Below are 11,666 nucleotides of genomic sequence, written 5' to 3'. Positions count from 1 at the left end.
GGGTTGAACAACACGATAAGGCAAACCATGGCTTAGCTCAGCAGCAAAATGAGCCATGACAAGCAAAGCAGCTGTGATCCCCATTCTGGGAGCTTGTTGGTCCTAAACCACGGTTTGGCTTAGTGTGACATGTGAATTTATGGCACTGTGAAGGATTTGTTTGGCTATTTTTGAAAGTAAATATCTACACTGATATTAAAGCTACGAAAGAGTGTCATGCACTTTGCATATCAAAAGTACAAGACATAATATTAGTATAATCATCTAAATGTAATAGTTTGCTTTTGCTAGGTTTCTGATAAACCATTTCAGATGTTTTGTTCTGTGGCAATCAGCAAGTTAGAGTGCTAATATGTATTTAGTAAAATGTTGTTGTTTTTAACAGCAAATTAAAACCAAGGCATGGAGTATATTCTATGGATAATATCCAATGTTAGTTATACTCAGAGTAGACCCATTTAAATCAATGGATTTCAGTAACTTGTTCATTGATTTCAGTGGATCTGAGTATGACTTTGCCTAAAATACATTGTAAAACTTTGGAAACTAGATGTGTATTTTTCCTAATCTTTTATATTGCTTGATATTGACCCCTAGTAATCATGTGGAAAAATTGTACTACTTGTCTTTTGATGTATATATTCTTTTAAATTATTGTTGGTTTTTCTTCTACATTTTAAATACCTAGGGTGATATTCAATTAATAAGTCCTGTCAGCCCTGTGTGAGGACTTCTGCTTGCAGAACAATATTCAGGGGGACAAGAGGGGGCGGGGTCATTACAAAGTCTGAATGCTTGCCCTTACAGAACAATCACTCAATTTTACTTAAGTTACCTTTTCCCTTAGTTCTGGAGAAAATAAATGAATTCCTGAGTTATTTCTCAGGAATAACTGAGAATTAATTTTTTAATTAAATGTCCCTGAAGTTCATTAAACTTTAGGAATTGAAGGCTACTATTGCATTTGTCTCCACTAATCTCACTCATCTGACGAGTCCCAGGAACAAGCATCCAGCTGTGTTTCCCATTACACTTTTAGTGCCATTTGTTCTTATGCCACATTGGAACTTGTTTAAAATGCTCAGTGTTAAACACCCAGAACATTTAAAATTGTCATTTTGCAAACTGAGGGAAACACGAGGTAGTAGTAGAGACTATTTTCAGGTTTATTAATTGGAATTATTTTGCACAGATATGATAATTGAGCAAGGTGTGTTGTATTTTTATTTTTTGCTAAGGGGTTCCCTTTGAATAGGAGAGTCGCTGGGAAAGCTGTTGTTTTCCTTTTAGCAGGGCTTCATAAACTCTGTTCCATGGACCACAAGCTTCATGCAGGTAGTCTGCAGTGGGTCTGTAAAAATGCAGTTTAAAAGCATCCAGCAATGTAGTACTGCACGTTACAATTGCTACAAGCAGAAAAACCATTTAGAGGTCTGCCAAAAACCTCAGCAATTTTCAAGTGGTCCATGGGGGGAAACATTTGGGAATCACTGCCCTGCAGCTGGATGAGGGAGCTGTTAATGAAAGTGCCTTTGGATATGGTGTTCAGTTGGCTTCCACAAGGATCAGTTGCCAAGCAATTTTGCTTCAGCTGGGCTTTTGAGTGAATATGAGCTAGATTCCCTCATCAAATAAAATAATTCCCAGTGGACAACTGCAGCAGTAATTCTTCTACAGTGGGAGAACATCGCCCACTACAAAGCATATATTTTGTTTTGTTGTGGTTTTTTCTTTTTTTAAAAAAAATGTGTGTCCCATCTTTTTTGTTGGCAGAGGTTGCTGCTTTTGAAATGGCTTCTGTAGTGTGTGTAAAAAGGCTTGCTGATGCCCACTGTTGGTGAAAAACATCTCTAAAGAAAATATGAGCATTGCCCTCCGTGCCCCACATATGGTGTACCCTCCCCCAAAGTGCTTGTAGTTTTCGCCTACTTTATCTTTGCCCTTGTTTAACATGGATCACTTTTGCCTTAGCAGTTGTGATTGTCAGTTGCAGCGCTGTTTAGGTAAATATGCAGTTTGTACACACTGGCTTTTATGGTTAAAATTTCGATGTGCCAGTAAAGCTAAGAGGCAGTAATGTAACTAGGACTGTGGTCAACATTCAGACAAGCTATAATCTTGTGTTTTGTCTGCTGCAACCTTCAGTTTCCGCCTTCAGGGAAAGTAGCCTGTAGTGTTCTCAATTTTTTAAATAGAAACTAGTGGTTTTGGTGGTGGGATTCCCTGCTGCTGCTTTAGGATCTTCCCACCCACCCACCACTTCTTTCTTCCTGGCTTAGTCACATAAGTGATCATCTTCCAGCCAGAGATAGTGAAGGAGGAAGATGCCATACTGTCTTGTAGCCAATCAGATGTGGCTGTGCTATAATATCGCTGAGGTTGAGGGGCGGCAAGTTTAAACAAGCAAAGATTTCTACAGATTATAGAAAAGGAGGGAAAAAAGCACTGGCGAAAGGGTCACGGAAAACAATTTTTTTCTGAGTAATCTTGGCTCAGCCATAAGTGTAAACCCAGTAGAATCATGCCAAAGAACAGGAAATCTGTGTTTACATAAAGGTACATTGAAAGAAGTTTAGCAAGAAATTTGCAGCCTGATCCTGTGCGTGCTTACTCAGAAGCAAGTCCAAGTTGGGTCGATCAGACTTACTCCCACATGAGGTACAAAGCCTTACTTACAATGAGAGTTCTAAATGGTGCCCAAGGCCATTACTGCATTTAAATGATGTAGTCACATCTGTTGCATTTTTAGCCATATGTTCCAATTGTGCCAGTAATTGATATGAAAAGCTCCTTATGCTACTGTACAACTGAACTCAACATTTGTAAATAGATGTAAAATGAAATAAACCTCTAGAAAATATTTTCTACCAAAACGTGGCTAGAACCTTTTCATAGTATATGTTTACGTTAATGAAAAGTTGTAACTATAATTTTGCTTTTGGAAGGGTATGCATGGGGTACCTTAATGTGTCATCTTCATGCTTCAGGGTAGATGCTATTTGTAATGATGGGGCACTAGCAACATTGGTGATTAACTTTCCCTGAGCAGGAATTTAAGAGTCAGTTTACTTTCAGTAAATTACTGGGCGCAGAGATGTTTTGGAGACTGTGCATAGTAAAATTACGTTCCAATCCAATGCATTCACAATAAAGTTTTATATAGAACCTTTGTGCCTATCTCAGTATTGTTCCTCCCCATACACAATAAATGGTGGCACGTTTATTTCCATGTGTGCGTATGGAAATTCATTTGGTGGTATGTAATAGATAAGCTAAAACTGCTCTGGCTTCTGGATGAAAAAACTCTCAATTTCACTGTCTTTTCATTGACCTGAATTTTATGGAAATAGATATAAATGCATCTGAGGAAAACAAAATTGTTGTCTATATTTGGAAAAAAAAGTGACATCAAATGATGACACAGCTCAAAATAATGACGTCTGACTCTAAATATCTTCAGGAAGCATGGTGGACAACCAGCCAAAATTCCAGGGGGACAAGCAGAAGGCCCTTGATGCTACTTGATGGAACTGAGGTATGAGCAGGCACAGTACTGGAACCTCACTTGCATGCGCACCAAACTCTGCCAAGTGCTCAAGGACAATAAATGGGGGTGCACGCCCCCTTTCTCTTTCCCGGCGAAGATAACTGGCAAACAATCTTTCTTGAAGTGCATGCTGTTGAACTGCCACCAACTTTGCAACTGAATGATAGATGCTGCAATTGTCGGGGTCCAGTCTCACCACTGCCTTTCCCCCAGAAACTGCCGCAGTGAGAGCACTGCCAATGAGCACGAGTTTATAAACAAAGAAAAACGTCAGTTTGCCGATATGGATTTGCAGGGCCTATGTTGGCCCTGGAGTGGGGGTGGGGAGAATTCTCTCATCCACCTGCGAACACCTGTGTGCTTGAATTTTTCAGATAAGCTTGCTATTTTAATGGAAAAGCAGTATGTTTTGTTCTTAGGCTTTTAAATACCCTGTGGTTTCAGAAACTCTGGAGCACAATGAGGCCATAAATACTAAACAATTATTTTAGTAACATGCTATTTAACATTAGTCTGTCCTACTCAGTTTTCCCAGGGGTCCCAACTGAACAAATTATGCTTCTTTATACTGTATCACACAATTGTTCTCCATCTAGTCTCAGCCAGAGGACTTTCCCAGCCCTGCCAACCCAAGAAGCACTGAATGAGTGATGCCAGGGATTGAAGCTACATGAAAAGCATGCACCTCTCCCACTGTGCTATGGTCCATTCACAAACGCTAGCAACAATCCCACTAGTTGGAAACTGCAGTTCTTGTTTTTGACCACTTAATTATACAGACACTTAAGCAGAGTGCAGCAATACAGTCAATTTCACTTTACAGTAAAACAGCTCACTCATTCTGGAGTGTTCTGAAAAACACTTTGATGAAAAATATTGCATTTTGGCAATTCTTTGGGGTGTGTGGAATACTTATTATGTGGCTATTTTAACATTTAGCCCAATTTACTGTTCCAGGAGAACTTACAGTGAAGTGGATTTCTGATTGGTTGGTACAAGTCTACCATCTCAATAAGAGGCTCTCAAATGTCAGTTCACTCCTTAAGTGACAGCTTCTGTGTACTAAGAAACAGGGTCTTTATCCTACTTTGAGATCCCTGAGATGGAGCCTTGGATCTTTTACATTCAAAGGATGTGCCCTGTGCTATGGCAAGCATGGATCAACATTCTGCTGCTTCTTGCCTCTGTTCTGTGAGGTGTGCTGGTCTCCCATTTTGAGAATGGAGTAAAATAAGGAGTACTTTCTCTACAATCAATTAACTTGGGGCCGCTCCTACTTATTATATGTTTGATCAGGGAGCAAAGAGCCATCTAAACTGATTTTTTTAAAAAAATAAAGCTCAATTTTACTTTAAAGAGAACTATGCACCTTGGAGCAATTAGCTGTTAGCCCCTCCATGCACCTAAAAGTTTTGGCTGCCATTAAAACTGGAGTTACTTTATATGGGAATGTTTAAAATACCTACAGTTGTCTAGTGTAAACAACTGGAGCTTTGGTGGCTCTATTGGGAGTTTTAGGGTACCACAGAAGCCCCCAAAAGGACTAAGCAGCTGAGCGAGTGCTTAAGGAATAACTGCATCCCCATTACTTCACAATGATCCATTAGGGCCAAGCTGTTAAAGGCATGTGAGGTTAACCTCACGCTAGTGGAATGTACAGCTTTTATGAATGCACATACACAAGTTCAGAACTTCAATAATTTAATACAAACAAAAGCATTGTGTGAAATTAGTCTTATTCAAACCAGTTGCAATAAAGCTGAAGAAGTGCAGCATGTTTCAGGTTTTAGCACCTTGAGAAAAGAGTCCTTAAAGTGTTAAGACAGAGAGTGATTTGATATGGATAAGAGGTGATGTGTTTATGTAACAGCATAGAAATTGCTTCCCCATTTTCTCACAGGAAGAAGACAGAAGTTCTTTAAAAACAAAGTTGTTCACTGAATTCACAGTTTTAGTGGATATATGAAATGGAAGGGATGACACAAAGGCTGAAGAATTCCAAGGCAATTATATTGCGAGTCCAAAGGCACTGACAATACAGTACATAGTCTTGTTCTCCCATCTCACAGTGCAGGTTCCTACAAAAAGAGAAGTCAGTCAATCAGGGTGGCCATACTATATACAGAAGAACTACATCAGATCATAAAATTCATAGCTTTCAATTTAAAGAACACATAGAACAGATCTATTGCATCTTGAGCCACACTTGCTAAGTTTAAGCCTCAGCCAACTCCGTACCACATAGGCAACATCCCATAATTTGGAGCAGTGGAAACTAAAATTATTGAACCACATTATACCGATATTCAGTCACACGTTATTCTTCCACAGGAAGCATATATGTTTATTCACTGGTGATGATGATTCTTCCAACTAAGTATCAGGAAGAACTTTCTGACAGTAAGAGCTGTTCGACAGTGGAAGATGGTGGACTCTCATTCCTTGGAGGTTTTAAAGCAGAGGTTGAATGGTCATCTGTGATGGATGCTTTAGCCGAGATTCCTGCATTACAGGAGGTTGGAAGAGGCAACTCTTCGGGGCCCCTTACAACTCTACAATCCTTCAATTTTAAAGCAGAAATGCTCTACTAGCTACCCTATGGAAATAAGGGAATAAGGCACTTCTAACAAGAACAACCTGCCCCATGGTCACTTGTAACTTCTAGTATTAGAAGTTTATTACCACAGAACAGGTGTGTGTTGATTTTTCTCTTCTGGAGTCACACAAATATCTTGTGAAACATTTCAATGGAGAAACTAAGACAAAGTATTAAAACATTCTTGTTACCATCAGCAGAGTTGTCCCAGAAGCAAGAGCTTGCAGTATGAAGTCCAGCACCATTCTTTTGCATAATCACACATGTCACTGTAAATTGAAGATATAGTATTGTTAGAAAATGGAATGTTTCCATGGCATAAGCTACACAGTTACATCCACATCTGTTTTTAGCCTTAAATGCCGATGTAAACATCTCTTATCTTAAATGACCTTTTAGGGTCACAGCAGTTATTAAACTAATCACCGAGAGTTTTTGCCCCCTCACCTGCAATTTCCATTTTAGAGTTTAATTTTCGGTTTTACTCAAAACCATTTGTCAAAACAATAATACAATGAGCACAGAAACCCATTCACTTACCAACATATTTGAAAGGTTTCCCCAGCTTTGTGAGATGACTCAGAATTTGCTCTACAACACTTGTAGTCCATTGATTCACTTTGCTGTGCAGATATGCATTGCCACCTATTGTTCCTTCTATGGCCTGCAAACAAAGAGGTTCAAATTACCACCAGGCTGCTATGGAATTTTAATTTTTTAAAAAGCATGCATTGATTTCAAAAGCTAGAATAAATATGTCAATGTTTTTTCCAAGCAACACAGATTACACCATCAAACAAGAAGGAAAACCCAGAACCAATTAACAGTCATACTGATAAGCAATGATCACTGAAATGCTAGCTTGAGCTGCCATCTGTGAGGTGGTGGATCAATCTCAAGAGTTCCAAACACACAAAGACCCCCCTCCCACCTTTGCAAGAATGATTTGGGCAGGTAACCAACAATATGGCGCCTCATATTTATTCTGAGGCAACTGCAATCCTAATTACAGTCGAGCAGACACACCTCTCTGCCAGTAGGAGACAATGTCCACTACGAAGGCCATGCATGTAAAAAGCTCTGTGGGCAGTAACTGCACTGTTGGTGTTCTGGGAGTGCAGCAGGGGTGGGATTGAGGCAACCTAGGATCCAAGCAGTGTGCCAACCTCACCCCTCATGGTGAGCTGCAGTGCCACCAGTGACGGTGTTCAGGTGAGCACAGGCACCTGTTACTGTTCATCTCTTTTGTGCTGTGTTTGACAGATTGTAAGCATGGAGGCAGGGACTGTGTTGCTTTTCGGTCTTTCCCCAGTACCTAAAAAATATTAGGAACGTTATGAACAACATTTAATGTATCACCAGAAACACATAGAGGGAGGAAGACGTCTTCCACTCCTGAAGCTACAGAGGGAGTGACAATGAGATCTTGCAACAAGAGGCTAAACAGCCAAAATCAATACCCTCTGTAATAAATGGGTGTCTGGCTCACTCAGTCTTATCCTGCAGTTGTAGGCATAGATTTCACACTCTGTAAAGCATTAGTGCCAAGACTGAGAACAAGGGAGTGGCTGTTCATTGAATGTCACCAAGTTGTGGTCCTTTCGTGCTTTTTCCTGCAGATTCTATGTTTGCAAACAATACTGTAGCAGAGTGTACTAGCACCTAATAGCCCTATTATTTTAAATTGTTCTTAATGTTTTTAATGCTGTAACCTGCCTTGGGGCTTTAGGGTGAAAAGTGAGTAATAAACACCACCACCACCACAAAACATGCAAGGGAGGCATGCAGGTTTTTTACACAGATGAGTTGTAAGTTACCAATCATATATTTGCTTAACAAAGAATGGCATGTACAACATATTTAGCTTGTGCTCCTAAGCCTTCACTAATCGCCAGGAAGGTTGCCACAACAGAGGATTAGCAAACAAGACACTGGTACCCAGGTAACACATAACTAGAGTAAATTTGCTCTAAATCTACTAACTATGTTAATTCTATAGCTGCAAGTCACCAAAAGATTATTCCTGAAGTTGGAATCTCATGAAATAGAACAGTCCACTCCATTTAAGCCAAGGTACATACATTAAATACTGATGTCACCACGGTGATTCAAGTAGATTTAACTAGCTTGCAGATTAGGCCAGAAGTCAGTTCATATTACAAGACGAAGTCCAAAATCTGATATGCTTAATCATTTAAAAAGAGAGGTAAAAACCTTTATGAATGCAATTCTATGAGGATATCAAAATAAGATTGTTTCTTCTATACAGGCTGGCTGGGATTAAAAGTATGACATAAGGCCAACGAGCCTCTACTCCTCTTCCCACTGCAGCTCTTGATACTCCCAGAAAAATCATCCCTGCAGATCAGGAGTCACCTCCAGAGTGAATTCAACATAGCATGAGGGACTATAAAGTAAAGTTGGGGGAGTGGGTTTTTCCCCTCGGAGAGACAATCTGCATATGCAGAAATGTTTTCTATGTATTCAAGAGATTCTGCAGATTCTGGTCCTCCCTCCCATCCCTTTCACTTGTGGGAACTGCCCTGCTTTGCCGCTTTCATACTTTTAAGACACTATATCACTAGCTGGAGAGGTGAAATGTTCACAAAACAGAGCCAGCGAGTCACAACCCCCTAGAAATGTTTCAAATGAAATAATATGTATCTGTATGTAATTGTACAAAACGTATACACCAATAACAAAATTATGAGCACACAGACCCACACATATTTCGGAGCAAAATTTAAATAATTCACATTGCAATGTGTGTTAATAGGCTGTTTACATAGCTCATGTTGCCACTTTAAATGTGGGCTTACAACACAAACTTAGGCATGTCTACTCAGAAGTACCACTGAGTTCAATGAGACCTATTCCTAGGTATGTGTGAGTGATTGCAGCCTTACAATTCAGTGCAATGTGTATTTTCCACAATGCAGCAGTGATATATTTAACTTTTTAAAGGGAGTTACGGGGTGCAGTGGAAATATAGCAGGTGCTGTGGAATGAGGATATATGTAGCATAAACACCATCCTACCTCTTTTATAATGTTGCTTACTTCATCCACAATAAACGCAGTCTTGCAGGGGGAAAGAAGAGAAAAAGAAGCCAGAGATAACATTTAAACCAAGTAAGCAATTTGCAGTACTGACACAAATGTAGTTTTAACAAACAGGCTAATGTTTCAAACAATCAGATTTGATTTATTTCCCTAAGCATCTAACGCTGTGTTTCTACTTCACCAGACATAGAATCCTGCCATCGCAAAGTGTGCCAAGCGATTCCTTAATGCTTATAACTGCAGCAAATGAACTTCTTAAGCAGTCACATAAAAGCATATGTTTAACATCCCTTCAAACACTTATAGAATAGAGGTGGCAGGCATATATGGTGGCCAGGGAACGCATAAAAGGCCACAACTACTCCCCTTTTAGGGACACGGGTGGCGTTAAACCTCTTGGGCTTGCCAATCAGAAGGTTGGCAGTTCAAATCCCCGCGACAGGGTGAGCTCCTGTTGCTCGGTCCCTGCTCCTGCCACCCTAGCAGTTGGAAAGCACATCAGAGTGCAAGTAGATAAATAGGTACCGCTCTGGCAGGAAGGTAAACGGCGTTTCCGTGCACTGCTGTGGTTCGCCAGAAGCAGCTTAGTCATGCTGGCCACTTGACTTGGAAGCTGTCTGCAGACAAACGCCGGCTCCCTCAGCCAGTAAAGCGAGATGAGCGCCACAACCCAATAGTCGTCCGCGACTGGACCTAATGGTCAGGGGTCCCTTTACCTTTACTCCCCATTTACAATCTATTCATAAATATGTGGAGGCCTTTCTTGCACTCATGCATCAAGGCAACTCTTATCTTCCCCCCTTTTTTATTTTATATTTTTATTATCATATATAATAAACATTACTATAAATGATAATAAAGGTTTTGAGGTGTCGGTGGTTTTTTGTTTTTCAATCCTGGTATATAAATTTTATGAAATACTTGTTTATGACTCGCTGAGACACATAGCTCATCTGCAGAGAGGAGTACATGAGGCTCCATCTCACCTTTGACCCTGGGCCACGTTTACTACCTGATCATGATTAGGGTTAGGACATTGAGTTGAACACTGAAAGAATGTCTGAGGATCTCTTTTCTATAGCCACATAACCATGGATTTGATGGAACAGTAACTTCTGAATGCCACACCCCAGATGAAACCTGCCAGTTTCCTTCTCTTCTCCTTTAAGAGGGGCAAATTCCCTTCCCTCTTCGATTTTGCGAAGTTTCCCTTCGGACAAGAACCTGGGCCATTAGACCAGCCGGCAAGAGATTTATTTATTCGGCTTGCTGCAGGCGCACCTCCCAAATGCGTGTACCCGCGTGCCACGAAGAGCGGCGCTTTCTGGCACAAGCCATCCCTACCACGGGGGGAGCGGGGAGATGCAGCACCGCCAGCAGGAAAAGTTGCCCCGGGGCTTGTAAGGCAGGCTGGCGGCGGCATCTCTCGTCACAGCCCAAGGGCTGGAAGCGGCGCGAGCGCCGGGGCTGGCAAGAGAGGAGGGCCAGGCGACCTTCCAGGAACGGGAACGTGGCCGACAATGGGCAAAGGGGCGGACCCCGCCATCGCCACCGCCCTCCCCACCGAGGTCCCCGCAGCTCCGGAAGAAAGGGGCACGCCGTCCCTTCCCTCCATGCCCGCCCGCCCGCCAAGAGGAGGAGGAGGAGGAGGGACGCCGCTGTCCTTAGGAACCGTTACCTCCTCTGCAGACTGAAGCTCGTCCATCTTCTTCCTCAGCAATTCAGCCTAGCGACTCCAACGCGGCGCATGCGCAACCGACTCTTCGCCGGTCGCAGACAGCAGCGCTTTCTTTCTTTCTTTCTTTCTTTTCTCTCTCGCTCGAGCTGCGCGGCTGCGCAGTGCGCTCATGTGCTTTCCCAACCAATCACCCGACGCTGGCAAATGTACCGGAAGCGTTGCTGAGCTACGCTCTCTCTTTATTCCCCCCCCTCTCTCGCGCGCGCTTGCGCAATCAAGGGCGAGCGCGCGCGGTTTCCGTTGTTTAATAAGAGGTGTGGAAAGTGCCCCCCCCAGTCGCCGTTTCTGGGGGTTTTTTGCGTGTGGTTCGCGCTGAGCTGAGGAGCCTGCGCTTTAGCGACCGTAGGGGAGGGAGGGTTAGCACACATTCTTCGCTTATTTTACTTTATTTAGAATACAGGAGTGGCTCCTCCAGAACTCCCCATCTTCCATGCTGGCTGGGCCTTCAGGTGCTTGAAGATGATACGTCGCCTCTTAATAGCCTTTTCTGCAGGCTCACTATATCCAGCTCCTCCAGTCTCGGAATTGTAGACTTAGGAACCCAAAAGGACATCTAGTCTGACCCTCTGGAGTGCAGTCTCTGGCTCAGGGTTCCTCATATCCGACCGTCACCCTCCTCTGGATGCCTTCTATTTTGTCAGTAACCTTAAAATGAAGGGTGCAGAAGGGAGGTCTGACCAAAGTTAATTTATAGATAATTTTTTAAAAAATTAAATAGAAATC

At 42.0% G+C, this 11,666-nt stretch overlaps 1 protein-coding gene across 1 annotated transcript; it reads right to left on the bottom strand.

Annotated features, from left to right (window-relative positions):
* Window positions 1-5,231: 5,231 nt before the first annotated feature.
* On the bottom strand, window positions 5,232-11,051 carry DYNLT1 (dynein light chain Tctex-type 1). The gene is made up of 5 exons (XM_081904707.1): window positions 10,884-11,051; window positions 9,182-9,223; window positions 6,684-6,807; window positions 6,335-6,412; window positions 5,232-5,625 (listed from the first exon to the last, which is right to left on the bottom strand). The coding sequence occupies exons 1-5, from the start codon at window positions 10,908-10,910 to the stop codon at window positions 5,555-5,557; spliced, it is 342 nt and encodes a 113-aa protein (XP_081760833.1). The 5' UTR covers window positions 10,911-11,051; the 3' UTR covers window positions 5,232-5,554.
* Between the last annotated feature and the right edge of the window lie 615 nt (window positions 11,052-11,666).

This window comes from Podarcis melisellensis (genome assembly GCF_964234715.1).
Source record: "Podarcis melisellensis genome assembly, chromosome: 3".
NCBI classification, from domain to species: domain Eukaryota; kingdom Metazoa; phylum Chordata; class Lepidosauria; order Squamata; family Lacertidae; genus Podarcis; species Podarcis melisellensis.
This window is presented reverse-complemented; position numbering and strand designations above follow the sequence as displayed.